This window comes from Myotis brandtii, unplaced genomic scaffold (genome assembly GCF_000412655.1).
Source record: "Myotis brandtii unplaced genomic scaffold, ASM41265v1 scaffold868, whole genome shotgun sequence".
NCBI classification, from domain to species: Eukaryota; Metazoa; Chordata; class Mammalia; order Chiroptera; family Vespertilionidae; genus Myotis; species Myotis brandtii.
This window is the reverse complement of record NW_005371540.1, coordinates 1,197,517-1,220,861: the sequence shown is the minus strand read 5'-3', so window position 1 is coordinate 1,220,861 and position 23,345 is coordinate 1,197,517. Positions and strand designations below refer to the sequence as shown.

General features: G+C 41.7%; 1 protein-coding gene across 4 annotated transcripts in view; it reads right to left on the bottom strand.

Moving 5' to 3' along the window:
- Window positions 1-23,345, bottom strand: part of RBM33 (RNA binding motif protein 33) — a 119,044-nt gene that overhangs the window by 55,890 nt on the left and 39,809 nt on the right. For 3 of the 4 annotated variants that reach the window (XM_014532259.1, XM_014532260.1, XM_014532261.1), the window contains exons 6-9: window positions 19,789-19,960; window positions 12,315-12,523; window positions 11,445-11,724; window positions 6,426-6,484 (exon numbers count right to left, since the gene is read on the bottom strand). In XM_014532259.1, the coding sequence (XP_014387745.1) occupies window positions 6,426-6,484; window positions 11,445-11,724; window positions 12,315-12,523; window positions 19,789-19,960 (720 nt within the window). Of the gene's footprint in view, window positions 1-6,425; window positions 6,485-11,444; window positions 11,725-12,314; window positions 12,524-18,195; window positions 18,368-19,788; window positions 19,961-23,345 lie in introns of those variants that run through there. The other variant, XM_014532262.1, reaches the window with a different exon arrangement.

The following is a 23,345-nucleotide window of genomic DNA, read 5'->3' as shown; positions in this document are numbered from 1 at the left end:
CGGATAACCAGTGCATCCTTACAATGGAATCATATTTATCAGTAAAAAAGGATGCATCTCTGGCACGTGCAACCAGGTGGGTGAGTGAGTCCCAAGCGCACTGTGCTAAGTGAAAGACGCCAGACTGAAAAGGCAGCATCCCACAGGGTCCCGAATGCATGGACAGTTCTGCGCACTGGGCACAGAGCAGAGGCTGCCAGGCTAGGGAGGGGCAGCAGGGGAGTTTCTGGGGAACAACACTGCTCCCAGGCCTAACCATGCTAATGACACAACTGCACACACTTGTTAAAATTCACAGGCTTGTACATTAAAAGGACTACATTTTTTAAATAAAAAGAAAGCCTAATCTTTTGGAAGAAGTACTTTCAGGTACCTTATAATAGAATAGGGCCTCTTTCCAAATTTATCTTAAAAATATGTCTGAACAGAACTATGGGTCTTCAAGAACTCTGGGAAATAAATATTAACAAAAACAACTGGTGTGCTCTGCAGGACACAGCACTTGAACAGGCCACAGAGATCTTCTTGAACACACAGGAGCCCTGAGACTTTGACATTCTGTGTTGTTAACATTTCACTGGGTGAATTACTGAATTACAGATGGGCAAACTGCATTCCAAGTTTAAGTCTACTATACACGCAACTATACACCTGGGCAGGATTTGTGAAAGGTTTTCATTTCAATCTAACAGCTTTACTTAGCCAAACATTAAACAAAATAGTTAACCCAACATCGTACTATGCAGTCTTTACAACAGGGCTGTATGGCTCAGTGACAATACAAGAACTGATCTCAGGATTTCCATGAGCATCCCCAGCTTTTGAGAGTTATTTGTGTGGATCCTACTACGCCCTATCTCTACCAACACACAACGTATGCTGACAGGACACAGTCCAGTCGAAGGGATGCTACACTTTATAACCTCCACATTTAATCACTGTTACACAGTGTTTAGCTGCTCCTCTTACTGCTGCAGATGGGAATTCACTGATATGATTAAATTCGATGGTATGATAATATATGGTAATCATGATTAATCAGAAACACACCACCAAATGGAGGATGGTGGGTATTATGTCACCTGCATTTTAAAGTGCATTCTCTCCATGCAAGCCTGACAACGTCTGACAGCTGGAAGGACCTTATCCCACATTCCCTGCTACCACTCCTACATCTGATAAAATGCCCATCATCCCTTCCCCGCTTTAACTGCTAATCATTAGGAGGCAATACAGGCAAGTGGTAACAACAAGACGGGTTCAAAAGGAAGACTAGTGTCCTAGATGGAATGATGCCGGGTTCACAGCTGCACGGACCACAATCAAGAAGGAATGGAATTGGATGCAGCAGTCTCATCAAACACGATTTGCATGAAACGCCACAAAGAACACATCCAGGAGCTGTCAATCACCACCACCTGGTCCCATGCAACGCCACCCCCCCCTCCAAACACCACCACCACACACACACATAGGGATACAGAATGCAGTCAGACCTACCTGTGAGAACTGTGCCTACAAAGGAAACACCAACGGAAATCTCATTTATTGGGTCTACCTAAGTAGTAATGTAATTGCTAAGAAAATTAATTTAAACTGAAAAGTGAAGTCTTTTCGAACATAACTTTTAGTTTTAGTTTTAAAATAAACAAAGTACGCCCGGGCGGTGTTGCTCAGTGGTTGAGCATCGACCTATGAACCAGGAGATCACAATTCGATTCCCGGTCAGGGCACATACTCAGATTGCTGGCTCGATTCCCAGTAGGGGGTGTGCAGGAGGCAGCCAATCAATGATTCTCTCTATTCATAGATGTTTCTAACGCTCTCTACCTCTCCCTTCTCTCTCTGAAATCAATAAAAACATATTTTAAAAAAATAATAAACAAAGATCACTAAGAAATTATTTAGCAGCCAAACTACTTAGTATTTAAGTGGCTACCCTTGAAATACTAGCATTTCCTGATATAGCAAAGCGAAAGCAATGACTGAATAGGTTTTAGAATACCCTAGGACAGTGATGGCAAACCTTTTGAGCTTGGCGTGTCAGCATTTTGAAAAACCCTAACTTAAGTCTGGTGCCGTGTCACATATAGAAATTTTTTGATATTTGCAACCATAGTAAAACAAAGATTTCTATTTTTTATATTTATTTTATATATTTAAATGCCATTTAACAAAGAAAAATCAACCAAAAAATAGGTTCGCCATCACTACCCTAGGACTCAGTGGTCGGCAAACTGCGGCTCGCGAGCCACATGCGGCTCTTTGGCCCCTTGAGTGTGGCTCTTCCACAAAATACTGACTTCTGCGCATGGGCCACGAAGTTTCAATCGCACTGTACGTGCGCACCCGCACGTGGTATTTTGTGGAAGAGCCACACTCAAGGGGCCAAAGAGCCGCATATGGCTCGCGAGCTGCAGTTGCTGACCACGGCCCTAGGTCAAGAAACTTGACAATGTGAGTGACTTGGGAATGATTCCTGTACGTAAAAGCAGCAGTTGCACTGACACTGAAACCAACTAGCGAAATCTCAAAGCTGCATTTTCAGATATCATTAATCGAAATTTTCATGTTACTTTTTAAGCAGGTAGACTTTAAAAACAACAACCATCTCTTTGAGGACAAACATGTAACTGGAAAACATACTTGTACATAAGGAAAGGACTTTACATTTAAGAACAAAAACATCAGGAAGAGCCTTTGTGGAAAGTGAAACCTATTAGACTAATATGTAGAACAAAAAACATTGAGAACTGAAAACAGACTTCAGACACAAAGACAGTGTCTCACATTAGGTTGAAAACACTGTCTCATATTAGGTTGGCCAATCTCGGTGATTTTTAATTTAAAAAGAAGAGGCATTATCACTTAGCACAATTTCTAGGCATACTAGTTCTAAATTAAGAAGTTCTCAAGTTTTCATGAGATTGTCAAACAAAATGAGCTTTTAAGAAAGTAAAGTTTCAACTTTTGGGGAAGAGAAGGAAAGCCATGGCATTAATACCAACTGTACCCCAACTGTGTGCCTGTCACATGTGGAAATCTAGTCCTATGTCTCCTGTCTGCCTCTTCTACTCGTTAGTCAGTTGGTTAGAGCTGAGGTCCATAGAGTTAAATGCACAAATTCACATCTGTATTCTTGAAAACAAAAAAAGTAAATAGGTAATATATACCCGCTCTACACTACTCCGTTTATGGAGTCTCTAATAAATAGCACGATGACTCAATACTAACCTCCTGTGTGCACTTACTTAACAGCTATTCATCTGCACCAGCCCAGGTGGCTCCACCGGGCACAGGACAAATGTAGAGTTCCTCTACAAACCAGGTGCTCAGGAAACGAGTTGGCAACAGGAAGCTGTCAACAAGAACATCACCTCTCCCAGGAACAATGGGAGCTCACTGCAGGGCTACAGCTGGGGACAGAGAAGATCCCAGTGACCTTCGATCTTGCTCCACAGATTCCTGTAATTTCACCTTCTGTGTAACAAGAGGTGTGCTGATTCAAACATATCCTACGATGAATCTGAACTTAGGCTTCCTAACTTGAATGTTTTATCAATTTATTTGTGAGTGACCGTTTTCATTTTACAAAGCAAAATTCAGTTTAGTGAATGCTGACCAAAGTCCCCTATTGGAAAACACCAGGACAGAGCCCACAGGGTACAGGGCCATCAGTAAGACATCCCAGGGGCTGTGGAATCCACAACAACACTGTCTCCACTATTTATATAATATCATTCAAGTGAACACTGGCTTAAGGACGAGAATTGGGCTTCCTTTAACGGGGCTGGGTTCATTTAATGGGGCTGGGTTCGTTTTAGCACTATGCAGAGCAAATGGCATGAAAAAGAAATTCACTAAAAGTTCACAAACCTACATTTACATTCATCGCAACAAGTTTAACCTAGTAGTACAAAAGGAAAAAATAATATTACTTAAAAAAGATCTGGCATAAGTAAAACAATAGAAGATGACCTAGAATTAACCTCCTGTCCCAAAATATTTTGATGGACATTTTAAAAACATACTTTACAGTAAAGTATGTTTTTAAAATAGATTCCACATCTGATTATTTTCTCTGCGGGAGACTGATTACAGAAATAAACAGAGCTCTGCATTTTCAAGAACCAAAGTTCACTGCTTAAGATCTAGCATTTGCACCTTTAAAAAAGATACATGTTAAACAGCAGCAAATAACTGAGCTGAAGAAAACATTCCTCAAATTATATCACCCACATGACATTGTCCTAGTGCAACTATTTCCTGTCATCCAAGCTCAAAGCAGCTTGACAGGATCAGCACCCTCAAAGTACCGTGTAACTTACACGAAGTTCACTGCCTCACAAAGCATCTTCTCTTGTTATCCTCTGGTACTCAAGCATTTGCCCAATTGGAAAGTACAAGTGGATGAAAACTACAAATGATTATTCTAATTTTATATAAGTAAACTAATTTTTGCAAAAATACTGATTACATACATTACTTTGTTTTTCTCTGACTACAATTGCTTTTTCATGTCAAATTTTATCACTAAAATGCAAAGTTTATAAGTCCAATAATAATTTTAACACAGATGCTCACAATCCCAAGAAACAGCAAAAAGAACTCAAAAAGCTAGTGCTTTACAATAACTAAGCAGTTAAACAACCTCACAGGAAAGGTGTACCTAATGAGTAAACACATGCAAGCTTACCCTGGGGTAATGCAAGTATTAGCCTAAGCTATTTAGACAAACGCGTTGAGTAGGAAATTGTACTATGTATCACCTGACTTTTAAATAACTAGTTTTTAAAACTTAATAAGTAATTTAAAGAAAAATTAGCAAAGATAAAAAATAAAATCAGTAAGAATCCGTTTTAGAAACCATATCGAAATTCATAATAACTACAAATCAAGGAACTTTCTAAAAAAATAAAAACTCTGACCCTTAAATCCAATACTGACTTTATTTTTAAGTAATCACCTGATTGTACATCTAGATCCTTCATTAAAACTTTTCGATAGCCTGACCAGTGTGGCTCGATGGTTTATTTGAATCCTGGTCAGGGCACATCCCGGGTTTGCGGGCTGAATCCCCAGTAAGGGGTGTGCAGGAGGCAGCCGATCAAAGATTCTCTCTCATTATTGATGTTTCTAGCCCTCTTGCCCTCTCCCTCTCCCCCTTCCTCTCTGAAATTAATATCTTTTTTTAAAAAAAAATAAAAACATTTTGCTAAATGCCATCGACAAACACATTACTGAAATATCAAAGCTAAAGTCAAATAGGTCATTCAGGTATTTCCTGAAAATCAGGTTTCTAGCCTAAGCAAAACATTTGTTTTACATATAAATCACATTAAAATTTTATGGTCTGATCCATTTTTTCCAGCATTGTTTTTCAGAAAGACCATGTCCTCACTGATTTAATAAAACCATGAACCACCTACAAATCGAATCAAAATCTCAAATATACAAAATTTACTTAAACATATACAACTCTTTAATGGACATTTTTCTTCTAGTTAAGACATGTTGGAAGAATGAAGAGTTATGGAAAGTACAGGAAAGTGTGTGTGTGCTTTCTTTTAAAGATATTTTAAAGACAAAACCTTCCTTTTAAAATATAAAACCATCCCAAGCTGGTGTGGCTCAGTGGTTGAGCATTGACCTATGAACCAGGAAGTCATAGTTCCTTTCTGGGTCAGGGCACATGCCTGGGTTGCAGGCTTGATCCCCAGTAGAGGGCGTGCAGGAGGCAGCTGATCGATGATTCTCTCTCATCACTGATATTTCTATCTATCTCTCCCTCTCTCTGAAATCAGTAAAAACATATTTAAAAAAAATATGTACATATACGTGTGTGTGTATAAATATATATGTATATACACATCTATAATACTAAAAGCGTAATATGCTAATTAGACTGGACATCCTTCCGGACAAAGCTACGGAGGGTGAGGGCCAAGGCCCTTGCACGAATTTCATGCACCGTGCCTCTAGTATATACATAAAACCAATGGTCATTAGGACTTTCGAGGTTTTTATAGAGACCTCATCCTTATTCCCTAGAATGTCACATACATACCCACATGTACACAAATGCACATGTGCTCATATACACTTAGCACAAATTATAACAAAGCAAGGCCCTTCCTTATTTAACATCAGGCAATAAATAAAATCAAAATTCATATTCTTTAAGATGAAAGGCATTCCACTGATGATCCTGATTCAACAATCTTACAGTTAGACAAAATTAATCCCATTCTCAAAAATCCATTGACCTTAAGCTTTTAATAAGCATTTTCCATTGCAAAAATTATGGTCAATATTTACAAATCTTTAAACTTATATTCAGTTGGACCCACTTGTATTTGCTATATTAATATTTCTTAGTAAGTGTGTGCTCATTGTCTCGGAGCAGAAGAGCAGCTGCTACTCACTGGGAATCTCTGGGGTCCCACCGCAGGTCTCTGTTGGCTCGGGACTGGCAGCAAGGGCACTGTGGAAAACACCTCTCATTAGAAACACGTTGTGCTCACACCCAGACCAGCTGCTAAAGGAAGGCAATAGACTAAGTATAACATAAAACATATACGATGTGTACAACATAAAACACATTGAGTTTCCATCAAGAGAAAGGGAAGGGCTTCTCTGCCTTCACACAATAGCACAAAAAGAAGCTTACATTTCAATTGTGAATTCCCATTTAGGGTTAAAACATTTCGCAACACAAGAACAACTTACTTTTTCTCACTTCCAGGTTACCCAGGTTATCCAATCCCAGGCATACCTCTGACTCCACTCAAATACAAATTGAAATCTAAATCCTCTGGAGTCATGAAAAGAGTGAGAGGGAAGAAAGGTGAGAGTGAAGCAGGCAGAGCAAGGGAATATACAAGCTCAGGGTACCATTACAAAGAACAACTACTATGCTGAGATGTTTTGTTTCGTTTTGAAACAAGCAGAACTCCACTGACCTATCAGGACAAGGAAGGAAGCCAGATGTTAGTTTCACCCCTGGGGCTAAATCAGGTATGTTTAAGCTATATAAAACGTGTGAGATCTACTGATCGGATGAGGGGAACCCCAGCACCTAAGTGGTGACAGCTGTGAGTGGCAGCTATACCTCACTAAGATGTGCTGCCCCATCATCTGGGAAACTCTCAGAGTGTCAGGTGTTATGGTCTGGTCTGTGGCCCCCTCCTAAATTCATATGAAGTCTTAACACCAGTAACTCAAAATGGGACTGTATTTGGAAAAAGAGGTGATTAAGGTAAAATGAGGTTAGGTGGGTGAGCCCTAATCCACTGTGACTGACTGGTGTCCTTGTAAGAAGAGATCACAACACAGACATGCACAGAGGAACAACCAAGTGAGGCTACATACAAGCAAGAATAAGAACAAAGCTTATAAATTAGAAATATAATAATATTTTTAAATAGCATATTTTAAAGAAATTTCTGGCAAATGAGAAATAGAAATGATACAGTTTAAAAGTGAATCAAAGCTGTTTTGAAAACAGAGTGCTGAGATGCACTCACTGGCAGTGGTTCTCAACCTTCCTAATGCCGCGACCCTTTAATACAGTTCCTCATGTTGTGGTGACCCCCAACCATAAAATTATTTTCGTTGCTACTTCATAACTGTAATTTTGCTACTGTTATGAATCATAATGTAAATATCTGATATGCAGGATGTATTTTCATTGTTCGCGACCCACAGGTTGGGAACCGCTACACTAAGCCTTGTAATTAACATCACACATCCACAGGTCCACTTAAAGTGAGATGGGCCTGTAAGACCACTTGATCAAAGCAAAGTGCAACCGAAAAAACTTATTTTGATAAAATGTATAAAAGATAGAAGTACATCCCTCTCTTGAGAGCCTAATCCAATGAATCAAAATTTCAAACTAAGAGTCAATTTGCAAGGCTTCCTATAAAATAGCAACCAGCCCCTCAATCTATGTAGCTGGCTAAAGGCTCTGGGTACATCGATTATATACCTGAAGCAAAATAGTAGACCATGAAGCGGAGAAAGAGAGTACCTCTGACCTCAAAAGATTATCATGAAAGTAAAGAAGAAAAAAACTACATATTAAATAATATAAAGACAGAATTTTTTAAACTATGCACCAAATTTTTAAACATTTTTTTAGTAAACTGTAAAAAGCCTCCAGCTGGTGTGGTTCAGTGGTTGAGCGTCAACCTATGAACCAGGAGATCAGGGTTCGATTCCCAGTTAGGGCACATGCCCAGGTTTCAAGCTCGATCCCTAGTGTGGAGCGTGCAGAAGGAGGCCAATCAATGATTCTCTCTCACCACTGATGTTTCTATCTCTCTCTCCCTCTCCCTCCCTCTCTGAAATCAATGAAAGTATATTTTTTAAAAAGTTAAAAAATAAATTGTAAAACACAACAGGAAAGAGGAGAAAAAGAATAAACACTGACAAGAACATCTGAGAACAGGTGTGACGCACAGATCGAATCCAGCCAGGCCAGAAAGAAGGCCTCAGTCAGACCGCCAGGGCATCTGCAACCTGTCCTCCTAGGGGCCCTGCAGGGCACCTGGTCTGCAGGCAGGAAGACAAGTCTACCTATGAGAGAACTTAAAACCTGAACTGTTAACAGACCATTCCAGTTGAACCTTAAACTCCAAGTATTTGATATTTAAGACTTACATCTTCTGTTGTCCCATGTACCTAATGGATTAGATTAGCTTTCGATTCACTGCAACGGTTGTAATAGTGAACACCTGAAGAACACGTTGAATTTCCATCAGAACTGGTTAATTATAATTTTACAGAACACTTCATCCTCAAAAAGGAAATATGTGCCACCAAGAAAAGATGTGCACACGCTGTTACCTTTTACATGTACCTTCTACCTGCCTACAGCTCCAAGAACCACTGTGCAGCAGGCAGCTAGATACCAAGCCTCTCTCAAGAGGAACTGCTTTCTACTTAAGCTCATTCACTCACTCTCTCCCTACACCAGCAAATCTCAAGATCAAAGGTGTGTCAAGGAGAAGGAATGTGTGGCACAAAGCCCCGGCTTTGTGGTGAAAACCATTTAGCTTGTTCTGAGTGTAAAACTTGCCGGCAAGGTGATGTGCACTCACTGAGTCTGCATGAGCTCTGGGTGCCAGGTCTCTGTCTATGCCCATCAGGCTGCTGACTCAGCAAGACACACACCCTTCACACCTGGAAGACATCCTGAGTTTCCTTAGCCCTCTCCCACTCTGCATGTCCTACCACCACTTATTTCTATCAGGCCACACCAATCTGTGCACCTCACCAACTGCCAGTCCTCCCTCACTGTGCAAGGAAATACACAATACCCAATGCTGACATCAGTAAAATCTTTCCCACAGCTTCATTTCCTGCAGGGGCACGTCCTGGGTAGCCACCATGGAAAGGGCTACTTTCCTGCACCCTCCTTGCCCCCATGAGCATGTGTTGGTCCCTTCCTCCCACAGCTGCTAGAGCAGACACAGGTAATGTGCTAATCACACAGACCATAACATGTCCTGCCCTGCAAGACAGTGAGGTCACTGAATGATTCTAATATATGGTGGGGACAAGCCAAGGGGTCAGTCAGGGGGTCAGGGACCGACAGCACTAACACCCGACCTTCCAGGTGTGTCAAACAAGAGCTATCTCCTGTAACAACACAAGGACACTGACCCTCCTCTGCCCCCCTAGAGCCCTCTGCTCCAAGGCCACAGCACAACTTCACAGCGCCTCCAGACCACTGGCCCTCTCCACACTCCAAGTCCTATCTCAGGCTTCTCCCCAAGTTCTGAAACTTCTCAACCACACCTTTGGAATTCCAAGTTCTCAGCCACCAGAACCCATGCTGGCCTCAGCCTGTCCCCTTCCTGCTCTAATAGAAACCTAGCTGTCGCAAAGGATGCTGCTGTTTCCCTCACAGCCCTCCCCACTGCCTCTGGAGGCAGAGAGGGGTCCTTCTTGGCCTGAGTGCTGTTTCCACCCAAGTGTTCCACACTAGCTACCTGATTCCACACCAGCAGCCTCCTTCAACTCTTACCTTCCTAATGAAGCCAACCCAGCCCTAGCTGCTCTATCTGTCAATGCACTGGCATCCCTTAACCTGCCACAGAAATCAATGTGTTTATGGCTGACTGTTAGAACGCAGGACCATGACTGCAAAAAGCTTGTCTGCTTTGTGCACCAACATAACTCAGTGCCTGAGATAGAAGCATCGCAGCCCACGTGTGCTGGACAGAGGCATAAAGATGTGCTCCTGCCCTAGTCGGTTTGGCTCAGTGGATAGAGCATCAGCCCAACTGAAGGGTTTCAGGTTCGATTCTGGTCAAGGGCATGTACCTCGGTTGCAGGCTCAATCCCTGGCACTGGTCAGGGCACCTGTGGGAGGCAACCAGTCAATGTGTCTCTCACACATCAATGTCATTTCTCTCTCTCTCTCTCTCCCTCCTTTCTTCTCTCTAAAAATCAATGTTAAAAATACCCTCATCTGGCCCTGACCGATTTGGCTCAGTGGATAGAGTGTCGGCCTGCGGACTGAGGAGTCCCGGGTTCGATTCCGGTCAAGGGCATGCAGCTTGGTTGCGGGCACATCCCCGGTGGGGGGTGTGCAGGAGGCAGCTGATCGATGTTTCTCTCTCATCGATGTTTCTAACTCTCTATCTCTCTCCCTTCCTCTCTGTAAAAAAATCAATAAAATATATTTTAAAAAAATACCCTCACCTGGCCAACAGGGCTCAGTGGTCAATCTATGAACCAGGAGATGACAGTTCGATTCCCGGTCAGGGCACATGTCCAGGTTGCGGGCTTGATCCCCAGTGGGGGGCGTGAAGGAGGCAGCTGATCAATGATTCTCTCTCATCATTGATGTTTCTATCTCTCTCTCCCTCTCCCTCTCCCTTCCTCTCTGAAGTCAATTAAAAATATATTTTTAAATAACTATTCTTTAATAATAACCAAATGTAATGAAAATGTATTGTCAGGTTTAGACTTTAGTACCTCAGAAATAAAATCTCTCCTTGGGTGAGGATTAATAAATAAACAAAAAAAGATGTGCTCCTTCCCAAAGGCATGAAAACAGTTTCCTTGGGCCAGGAAATGGTAACGTGAGAGGTTATCACTTAAAACTCATGACTAAAGGTGAATCTGCGCGCGCACACACGCACACACGCACACACGCACACACACACACACAGCTAACATGGGGACTCACAGAGAGCACCTGAGTGGGACTCGAGGAAGCACCCTGCTGACTCTCCACAATGCCTCTCCTGCCCTCCAAATTCAGTGCCTGCCACCCAATCAGAATCTAAGATACACATTTGTTAGCAAGCACCTGGCCCGTGAGTAGCAGGAGTCTAAGTGGGTGGGGAAGACATCAGGAAGCCAAGTTGTCCTTGCAGACTGGAGCATGACATCTCTTTGGCCACAGCAACAATAAAGGAGACACATACCTTGCACGGGTGTCACCACCGCTCCTTTGAAGTGGGGGTTTATGTGGATGTTCTTGGGCTGCTGTGGGGTCACGGGTGGAGGGGTCATCATCACCCTGGGCGCCTCCATCTGGGGTGGCACATGCATTCCTTGTGGAGGGGAGGGGTGGTGCGGATGCTGCAGGGGCAGCAGGGGCTGCAGGGGCTGCTGCTGGAACAGGCTCCGAATGGGCTGCTGCTGGGGTGGCGGTGGGGGGGGAGGCTGAGGCTGGGTTGGAGGAATTAATCTTGGAGAGTGCGTCTATAATCACAAAAAAGACAAATTCACAGGAATCAACATTTAAAAGCAAAGAAAACGACTGGTGACATGTTACAGACTTATGCTGACTGAATTGTAAAAGTTAGGAGTTAGAAGTAAGTTCATAGTAACAAGCTGTACGAGACAGCAGGCAAGGAGGCTGCTCCCCCTGCCCCACTGGCTCTGCCATCTCACCATGCGCTCAACCTCAGGGCAGGTGGGCAGACGTGGCAGTTCAACCAGCAGAACTGCCCCCAGTGAGCCACGCACCACACTGAGGACAGACCCAGGCTGCCCCGCCCTAATGCAAGGCTGCTTGCTCTGTGGCTGTCCCTTATGGAAGCAGGTCTCTTACCAGAACTTTCTTCACAAGCGGTTGTAACAGAATTGTTTTTACTGCCGAATACTAGAGGACGGAATTTATAAGACCACATATGAAATCATTAGAGACTATAAATACACTTCACGAACTTCAGCTGCATTCCTACTACTAAACTTTACTTCCAGACTAAGTGATCAACACAAAATGCAATACCCACAAAAGCATATTTTCATTTGTTCTAGTTTTAGACTCAAGAAAATTGTAACGTTACCACCACAGGAGGCTGTGTGGGGAGCAGCGCAGGTCTGTGGTCCTTCATGCGGCCCCTCTCACTGTTCTCTCTTCTCTGGTCCCCCATTCCACGACACATTAAAGGACCTCCTCTCCTTCCGCCCCGCCTTGAACCATAGCGGCCCTGCTTATGCTGGCGTTCTCTTTCTTCAAATTCAAGCAACGCAGCTTTGGCTTCTGCTGAAAGCTCTGTGTGAAAAGATGTGCACACGTTAGAAACATTCAGAGCGGGAACAAGACTCACAGGGAGAACACACAGAAGAAATACGTGACAATAACACTCTGCAACAGCAAGTGCTTCCCCACAACAGGCAACTGCATCGACAGGAGCAAGCACGACAACAGTGGCGACCCCCACCCGCTATTCAATGGGGGCATGCTCTGCCTTGGAATACAAGTGCCTCCTGTGTACAAAGACTGGAAGGTATTTTCATTTGGGACCACTAATGTGCTGAGGGAGCTGAAAAAGGGGCTCAAGTCAAAGTTAGCCACTGCCCTTCAGCTGCCAGGCAGGTTCCATCATGTTGGCCGACAGCACAGCTCAGAACCCGCTCCCCGGTCACACCCAGTACAGCTGTCCTAGTGAAACCAGCACAAGCATTACTAAGACACAGACACAGAGACTCAGAAAAATACATACAACAGAACAGATTCCTGACTCTTCTGATCTTAAAACTATTAGTGAAATCACTCCAACGTCAAATAATTGTCATTAAGCCCCGGCCCATGTTGCTAGTGCAGTGATGGCAAACCTGTGACACGCGTGTCAGAGGTGACACGCGAACTCATTTTTTTGGTTGATTTTTCTGTTAAATAGCACTTAAATATATAAAATAAATATCAAAAATATAAATCTTTGTTTTACTATGGTTGCAAATATCAAAAAATTTCTGTATGTGACATGGCACCAGAGTTAAGTTAGGGTTTTTCAAAATGCTGACACGCTGAGCTCAAAAGGTTCACCATCACTGTGCTAGTGGTTAGAGTGCCAACCCTTGACCAGGTTAGATTCCCGGTCATGGGGTCAAGAGCACCTACCTGGGTTGCAGTTTCACTCCCCACCCTCCAGTCCATGGGCGACAACCAACCAGTCCATGTGCATGTGTCTCTTTCACATCGATGTTTCTCTCTCTCTCTCTTTTTCCCTCCTTCCCTCCCTCCCTTTCTCTGTGAAAAAGCAGTGGAAAAAATATCCTCATGTGAAGATTAACCAAAAATAAAAAAATAATTAATGTTAATGTCATACAAAATGGAAAACATTTACTATTATCATTACAAATTTTTAGTTTTATAAAGAAAGAAAAAAATCTTTGCTGAGTGAAGAAAGATTTATATACATGCCTTCTGATGAGGAACCATGCCAAATGAGAGCAAAGTCTCATAAGAGAAAACCTATTCATGCAAACATTTGTTGGACACCAGTATTAGTAGGTGCTCACCTGTCTGACGAACACTTCAGGGCAGTGATTTTCAACCTTTTACATCTCATGGCACATAGAATCTAATTACTGAAATTCTGTGGCTCACCAAAAAATATATTCTTTGCCAATATGACAAAAAAAATAGGTATAATTTTGATTCATTCACACAGACAACCATTGTTGTGTTGGCTATTGTTGTTTTTTATTTGACAGTCTAAGGAAAAAGAGGTCAGTGCCCTGACTAGTCAGTATTGCATGTTTTTAAAAATCTTGCTGCTCACTCATGGTTGAAAATCAGGGCTTAAGGGATACAAAACACATAGACTCTGTCTCTAAGAAACTTCAGGTGGCACATTATTCTAAAGTCTTAAAAGAAAAAAACTGACAGACTCAAATATGGTTCCTTTATTTCAAAATATTATCTGAGTTGTGGCATTATATCTTACATTAATAAAACTGCGTCCTGAGAAGCATTCTTATGCCTTCTTCCACAATGAAGGGTACATTGTAAATATTACCAGTTTATCTCCTACCTTGGAATCCATAGTCATCTCTAAACTCTTCCAAAATCTCTAAACCACACTTCATCCCCTTGAAATGGTTTCTATGGTAACCCCTCCCCTTCAAATGAATGGAGGCCCCATTCGAAGGAATATTTAATCTCTTCTTAACAAGCACAGACTTTTACTCTAATCTTGATGACATGATTGGTTCACATACACATTTTATGCGGTGAATCAGCAATTATTTTTCTAGTGGTTCTAAGTGTCAAGATTAATTTCACTATCCCCAGTAATAAAATGGTTTCAAATGACATCTTTAATCAGCAAGTAAAAATGCTTTCCTCCAATTGAGACAAGCTGTCACAAAAGGTCACCAAAATATGACAGGATGGAAATTACATTTGTATCTTCAACTGAAATGTTAATTTCCCTTTAAGTGTTTTCTGTACTATGTCCAGATTCTAAAGTAGAGATATAGCTCAATGTAAGAAGTTTTACACTGCATTGTCCCTTTCTAAAATGTGCTTAAGAAAAACAAATTTACATACAAATAATTGTATAATGATTAGACTAATACATAATAAATAAGTATTTATAGAATACACAGTTTATCTGGCAAAGTAAAAACAACACCCGGTAATCTGGTTTTTTACACGATAACTGATCAGGAAATGTGCACTAAGCCTGCAAACACAAGGATCTGTGCAGATGCAGGGCAGTGTGCTGGCACTAGAGACCTGGAACTGCATGAGACCACATGGAACATTTCCCCACAGATCCTGTGCCATAAAAAAATTAACTGAGGATACAATTTAAAAGAGAACATCATGCATCACAAGATCTTTAGGCTGAAGCAATAAAGCATAATTAAACATAATAAATGTGCCAGTGAAGCTTAGAATCTCATAAAATCTAAATGCCTACTCATAGGTAATGTTTTTAAAGCCTAACTAAAATAAATGTAGTCTGTCCTTCATTGCTCGCACGGCTTAAAAGAAAATCCAGGTCCACTTCCTAGGCCAGAAGAGCAGGCAGCTTGGAGCTTCTGTGCTGACACTGCAGGAAACTGGTTAAGGATACCCACATTCCAGTGACGGCTTCTAGCATTACCACTCAAAATAGGCCATTCCTTACACAGATATGTTCTAGAAAAAGAAACCCTTCTCAACTGGGTTCCACGAAAGAAGCCCTAAAGCATCCTTTGTGTTTAACAAATGAATTTATCTCCCAATTATCAAGTTTTGCACCATTCCTAGGAAAACTGAGAAACACACATTTTCTGTAATGTTTAATTCCCAGAATCCTAGATGAGGGGAAAATCTCACTACTTAAGATCTTACCCTAACTAAAAACCCAAAATTCTAATTCAAATCTGAATTCAAAATACAAAATCACCAGCTCTGTATTGGGCTCCATACCTGCCAAGACTATCAGATATGAATTAGTAGTCTTCATTTTTAAGACTGGCATCATATATTTGAGCGTGAAAATGATTCAACGTGGTGAAAACACCCTTCTAAATCCTGAAAAGAACTACTACTGCACATGCAGACTAAAGGCTCAGAAATGGGGGCGCCAGAGCTTCATTCCATTCTTCTTTTTAAATTGTGGGGTGTTCTCAATATTAATCAATGATTTCACAAAATAATTATTTGCATTCAAAATGCTAAAAGACATCATTTGACAAAAAAAAAATATGCCATATAAAATGACATATGTATTCTGGTAGCAAGATATTAAAACTAAAACCCATTACAAAGAGTAGGTAAATAGCTTTATCAATCAAATAAATGAGAGTATTTCTACACAAAACATGAAACTACTGTTTCCATCGCCACAAGCACACAGAGGAGCTGTGAAGTAATTTCTAGTTTATCAAATACTGCAGCGGCCTCTCTCAGTATCTTTCTTATAAATAAAACTAACCTTTTGTTTGGGGTATGGGAGCGTTCAGGTAATAAGGGAGCTCACTGTTTTTAGGAAACCAATCTTTAAATGGACAGAAAAATCCTGCTTGTACCGGGAATAATCCTAACTCTTCAGTTTCTAGAAAATGTATGTTTCCTAGGTTAGGGCTCACAAATACAGAGCCAAGAAAGATACTTTCAAGCCCCATTTTCATTTGTCCTATTATCTAACCAATCATTCTGCACCAATGCATTTAAAGCCCTTTTTTTAAGTTGAAAGAATGATAAAAAGTCAAATTGTTTATGCTTAAGCCACAATGCCTCTAAGGACCTCAGACCCTCTCCCTGACATGTAAAAGGCCGACTTGCCCACCACTAATTCCTTCCAGCCTCTGGTTTCAGGATGGCATGACTATAAAGCTGCCAGATGCCTTGAAAAGGAAAAAAAGATTCTACACAAATTCTGCAATAAAGGAAGTACAAACGATACTGAAAAGAACGAAGTGAGAAAAAGGTCCTGATAAAAAAGAGAAGCAGGAATAAAACAAACACAAAGTATGAATACAGGCAAGCTGGACATGTCACCATTGCCAGGCCTAGGTCAAGGTAAAGTGGACAGGGACAAGATGACCCAGCTGAGGACCAGGGGCTGTGCAAAGGCAGCAAGGGTCAGGGGAGAGTGACCCATGAAATCCACCATGGCCTATAGGGAGCTGGCTACAGAGGGAAAGGTTCCCTCATTCTTAATGGCAACTATCAAGTGATTTCACAGCCTTAGCACATGCAGCTTCCACCGTTATTATGACTGGATATATCTGGTTCCCCAATTAATGCAACAAAGCCAATCCCAGCTAACAAAGCCACAGAAACCGGATAATTCACAACCACCCTCCCCCAACACGGGCGCCCTCCAACATGGCACCTAGGCCATTTCCCTACTGAGCCGCTGCCCAGTGCCCTCTAGTGCTCAGCCAAGGGTGCCATCTCGCCCTTGTCCATTATCCCAGCCCATGCCTGAGCTGTGTGCTCCAGCAGGCTTGCTCTGTAACACTACCATCCTCCTGCTGAGGGTACTTTTGTTTTTTTCCATGTTTAAGACCTGCACTTCATCTCCTTTTATCCAAGGCCAACTTCAAATCCTTTCTTAGAAAGTTACACTGTCTTAGACTGACAACTTTATACCTTAACCTGAGAAAAGTCTAAGCAAATCTTGGGCCAAAAGGTAGAGATGGAAGAAACTGTTAGGGGAAGAAGTGGAGACCGGTACGATTCTAGAACAATCTCTCCACAAAGTTCATTAGTAAAGTAGCATGACATGACTGGCTCATTCCTGTTAACTTGTGCAACTTGGGGACTTAGTGTCCTCACACAGAATTCCTATCTGCTCAGTTTATAACTGAAAATGGCTACAAATAATGGTTTTAAGAAGTAATAAAGGTAGTAACTAAGGGTTAGTTGACTGTTATTTTGACCAAGGCCAGAGAGGAGGTAGAACCCTCTAGCCTTCTATCTTCCCATCCTCCTCCTCGGAATATGATACAGTATCCCAGCGGTTCTCAAAGTGCGGTCAGAGCAGCGGCATCTGGAAACGCATCAGAAATGCACCTGTGTTGGGCTCCACCCTAAATGCTGGGAGTGGGTCCAGGAATCTGTGATAACAAGCCTTCTAGGTGACTTGCTCACTCATATTTGAGAACCACTGCTTTATTCTCTGCAACAGACACTGCAAGGAACCGTGGGAAGGCTCTCTGTTAATCAGCAACAGCCTACTATCAATCTTGAAGTTGCAGGACTTGCTCAGAATGACGGTCAATTGATTGTGTCTACAACAAGTCACCTTGTGTTTTTACGGAATGACTTTTATAGCACCGTAGCTCAGCTCTGTCTTCACACAGACCATCCCCCTCTGATGGCATGCATAATCATCTATAAAGTCAACATTTCTTTACCTATTTGATTAATCATAATAGTACTATGGAGGAAGCTGAAATGGGAATGAAGAAAGATGGGAGACAGCCAAAAAGAGTTACCCAAAGTTTCTGGAATGTTCCTTCTCTCTCGAGTTACATCTGAGAGCCTAATAATTGTTCCTTCTTTCCTTTCAGTTTTGAAACGCAATCTTCCAGATTCTTCATCCTCATCATCTTCTTCATCTGATTCTTCTTTTATTTCCTTCTGCATTTCCAAAGTCTCCATACTCCCCTACATTGCAGACACACAAAACAAAGGGGAAAGTGAGTTCATCTCTTGAATTAAAGATTGAAGAATATAAGTTATTTATATTTAAGATGTAAAATGTCCTTTTATGAGGCAATGTGAAAAACTAAATCGATTCTAGGAGAAAATAATCTCAAACATTAAAAATTAACTTAATGTTAGAAAAAGATTATATTCCTACATGTTGCTAATTACACTTCAGAGAGAAGAAACATCAATTCCAACAACCCCTTCGGGCCTGGAGTCTGATCCAGATTCTAGCAGAGTCCAATGTATTAACTAAGCTAACACTGGAGTTCCATGGGCTCACTCACTAGCATGTGACTCACCCTTGTCACTTACCTCAGATGACAGTACACTCCTTCCTTACACAGGCTGGGCGTGTCCTGTAATTGCTGACCCAGCCCCTTGAATGTCTGCTGCCCCTAAGGCTCCCCATCTGCTAGAGGGCTGGTTTGTTTGCAGCCCCCAAAGTCTGTCCTTCATCACTCCCCTTCTGCTCGGTGCCTGTCTGCAGCTGGCCACCACCACCTACGGTAAGCTTCAAATCAGCAGGACTGGTCTTTTTCCTCAGTCACTGCTTCTCACTAAAACCAGCTTGTACCTTATATTTCATTACATCCCTATTCCTACAAAAACTCTGCCTGATCTAGCCCCCAAAACTAAATGTTTCTCGCCATCAACAATTCTCACTGCCCATTTTACTCATGTTCCTTTTGACACCAATCGCTCTTCACCTCATATTAAGTCTTAGTGACCTACTGTTAGATACATACTGAGTACTAGGTTCATTTAAATATTTTTTATAAACTTAAAAAAATTAACTATTTTAGAGGCACATCTTCAGGAGCGCAAATGCCTGAAAATAGAATGATGAAGGTAAACTATAACTTTATTTTAGGCCTAGTGATTGCAATACCACCTTTTGGTATTCTATTCACAATACTACAGAGCTTTAAAGTACTACAATCTTGGCATTTTGTTGGTCTGATACCATTATTTCTCTCTTATTCGATAGCTGAAACCAAAATGAGTGACATATAAGATGGATCCAGCCAGGTGTGTGCTGCACTACACTCAAACTGAGCGCAGGTGAGCTCATTCTCCACCTCCATCCACAATGTTCCAATTTATAACTTTTTAAATGTTTGTATTGATTTCTTTATTAGAGAGAGAGGAAGGGAGAGGGATAGAGATAGAAGCATCAATGAGATCCCTTACTAAGAATCAAGCCTGCAACTGGGACATATGCCCTGACCAGGAATTGAACCAGTGACCTCTTAGTATGGCATGCATAATCATCTATAAAGTCAACATTTCTTTACCTATTTGATTAATCATAATAGTACTATGGAGGAAGCTGAAATGGGAATGAAGAAAGATGGGAGACAGCCAAAAAGAGTTACCCAAAGTTTCTGGAATGTTCCTTCTCTCTCGAGTTACATCTGAGAGCCTAATAATTGTTCCTTCTTTCCTTTCAGTTTTGAAACGCAATCTTCCAGATTCTTCATCCTCATCATCTTCTTCATCTGATTCTTCTTTTATTTCCTTCTGCATTTCCAAAGTCTCCATACTCCCCTACATTGCAGACACACAAAACAAAGGGGAAAGTGAGTTCATCTCTTGAATTAAAGATTGAAGAATATAAGTTATTTATATTTAAGATGTAAAATGTCCTTTTATGAGGCAATGTGAAAAACTAAATCGATTCTAGGAGAAAATAATCTCAAACATTAAAAATTAACTTAATGTTAGAAAAAGATTATATTCCTACATGTTGCTAATTACACTTCAGAGAGAAGAAACATCAATTCCAACAACCCCTTCGGGCCTGGAGTCTGATCCAGATTCTAGCAGAGTCCAATGTATTAACTAAGCTAACACTGGAGTTCCATGGGCTCACTCACTAGCATGTGACTCACCCTTGTCACTTACCTCAGATGACAGTACACTCCTTCCTTACACAGGCTGGGCGTGTCCTGTAATTGCTGACCCAGCCCCTTGAATGTCTGCTGCCCCTAAGGCTCCCCATCTGCTAGAGGGCTGGTTTGTTTGCAGCCCCCAAAGTCTGTCCTTCATCACTCCCCTTCTGCTCGGTGCCTGTCTGCAGCTGGCCACCACCACCTACGGTAAGCTTCAAATCAGCAGGACTGGTCTTTTTCCTCAGTCACTGCTTCTCACTAAAACCAGCTTGTACCTTATATTTCATTACATCCCTATTCCTACAAAAACTCTGCCTGATCTAGCCCCCAAAACTAAATGTTTCTCGCCATCAACAATTCTCACTGCCCATTTTACTCATGTTCCTTTTGACACCAATCGCTCTTCACCTCATATTAAGTCTTAGTGACCTACTGTTAGATACATACTGAGTACTAGGTTCATTTAAATATTTTTTATAAACTTAAAAAAATTAACTATTTTAGAGGCACATCTTCAGGAGCGCAAATGCCTGAAAATAGAATGATGAAGGTAAACTATAACTTTATTTTAGGCCTAGTGATTGCAATACCACCTTTTGGTATTCTATTCACAATACTACAGAGCTTTAAAGTACTACAATCTTGGCATTTTGTTGGTCTGATACCATTATTTCTCTCTTATTCGATAGCTGAAACCAAAATGAGTGACATATAAGATGGATCCAGCCAGGTGTGTGCTGCACTACACTCAAACTGAGCGCAGGTGAGCTCATTCTCCACCTCCATCCACAATGTTCCAATTTATAACTTTTTAAATGTTTGTATTGATTTCTTTATTAGAGAGAGAGGAAGGGAGAGGGATAGAGATAGAAGCATCAATGAGATCCCTTACTAAGAATCAAGCCTGCAACTGGGACATATGCCCTGACCAGGAATTGAACCAGTGACCTCTTAGTTCATGGATCAATCCTCAACCACTGAGTCACACCAGCCAGGCCACAATGTTCCAACTTAATGTTTCAACCAAAGACTGGGAATCTGATTCTGAAGGTCCAGATGGGGCCTGAGATTCTGCATTGCTAACAAGTGTGAGGTAAAGCCCACATGCTGGTCTAGCAACCATCCCCTAAAAGGCCACAGGAGAGAAGAAATGACTACCAAGGAAGCAAAGACTCCATCACAACTGTCATTTCTAATTCAACCATCAACAATACTAGTAGTAATAGTTCAAAGACTTTTCAAACAAGCTGAATATAAAATACTGGAGGCCCGGTGCACGAAAATTCGTGCACTCTGGGGGGGGGGGCGTCCCTCAGCCTGGCCTGTGCCCTCTCGCAGTCCGGGACCCCTTGGGGGATGTCCCCCTGCCGACTGAGGCCCGCTCCCTGGGGGGATCAGGCCTAAGCTGGCAGTCAGACATCCCTCTGGCAGCTTGGGAGCCCTCGGGGGATGTCTGACTGATGGCTTAGGCCCACTCCCCATGGTGAGTGGGCCTAAGCCACAGTTGGACATCCTTAGTGCTGCCGCGGAGGCGGGAGAGGCTCCTGCCACCACCGCTGTGCTCGCAGCCCTCAGCCTGGCTTGTGGCTGAGCAGAGCTCCCCCGTGGGAGCACAGTGACCACCAGGCAGCAGCTCCTGCACTGAGCATCTGCCTCCTGGTGGTCATTGCGCATCATAGTGAATGGTCATTCCACCATTAGGGTCAATTTGCATATTACCCTTTTATTATATAGGATAGAATGACAGAACCAAAACTAATACAGTTTATTCTATACTCATACCTCCAGCTAAGAAATCTAAAGAGGACCAAGGTGAACTGAAAACTGTTTCTTTGAAACAAAAGAAAGAAATAAAAGGACAGGCTGGAAATGAAGGATTAAACTGTGTTTATTAACAGGCAACATGATCATTCGTCTTTCCCCAATATTATCTAAACATACAATGCAATCTTCATCAAAATCCAAATAAATTTTTAGTAGATATTGACAAATCAATTACAGACTTTATTTGGAAATGCAAAGGTCCTAGAACAGCCCAAACAACCTTGAAAAAGAGAACAAAATTGGTGAATTTACACTACCTGATGTCATGTCAAAGTAATCAGGACATGACAGTATTGCCAATGAAATTAAAAAAAAGAGATTCCAGAAAGAGATCCTAATTTAAGTGGTCAATTGATGCTCAACAGAAGCCCTAAGGCAATAAATTCAATGGGAAATCAAAGTCTTTACAATAAATAATGGTGCAATGACTAATAAACAGAGGAAAAAAATGAATCTCATACCACACACACATTTCTTAGTTGAGATAGATCAGGGACCTACGCTAAAAACAGTTAATACTATTAAAGCTTCCAGAAGAAAACATGGGATATTATCTTTGCAACTTTGGGGTAGGCAAAGATATCTTCGGTCACAAAATTAGTGTTCATCACAATAAAAATGTTCTGCCCAGCTGGTGTGACTCAGCAGTTGAGCATTGACCCAGAAACCAAGAGGTCACCCATTCTATTCCTGGTCAGGGCACATGCCCAGGTTGTGGGCTCCATCCCCAGTGGTGGGGGCATGCAGGAGATAGCTGATCAATGATGTTTCTCTTTCATCAATGTTTCTATCTCTCTATCCCTCTCCCTTCCCCTCTTAAAAAAACCAATTTAAAACATTTTTTTAAAAATATATTTTATTGATTTTTTACAGAGAGGAAGGGAGAGAGATAGAGAGTTAGAAACATCGATGAGAGAGAAACATCGATCAGCTGCCTCCTGCACATCTCCTACTGGGGATGTGCCCGCAACCCAGGTACATGCCCTTGACCGGAATCGAACCTGGGACCTTTCAGTCCGCAGGCCGACGCTCTATCCACTGAGCCAAACCGGTTTTGGCCTAAAACATATTTAAAATAAAATTTCTGCTCATGATAAAATACCTTTAAGAAAATTAAAAAACAAGCCACAGGCTCAGAGGAAATATTCCTTATATATAGAGAGACATACTAGTGTATTTTATATATATAAAAATAAAACTACTGGCCCACGAAATTT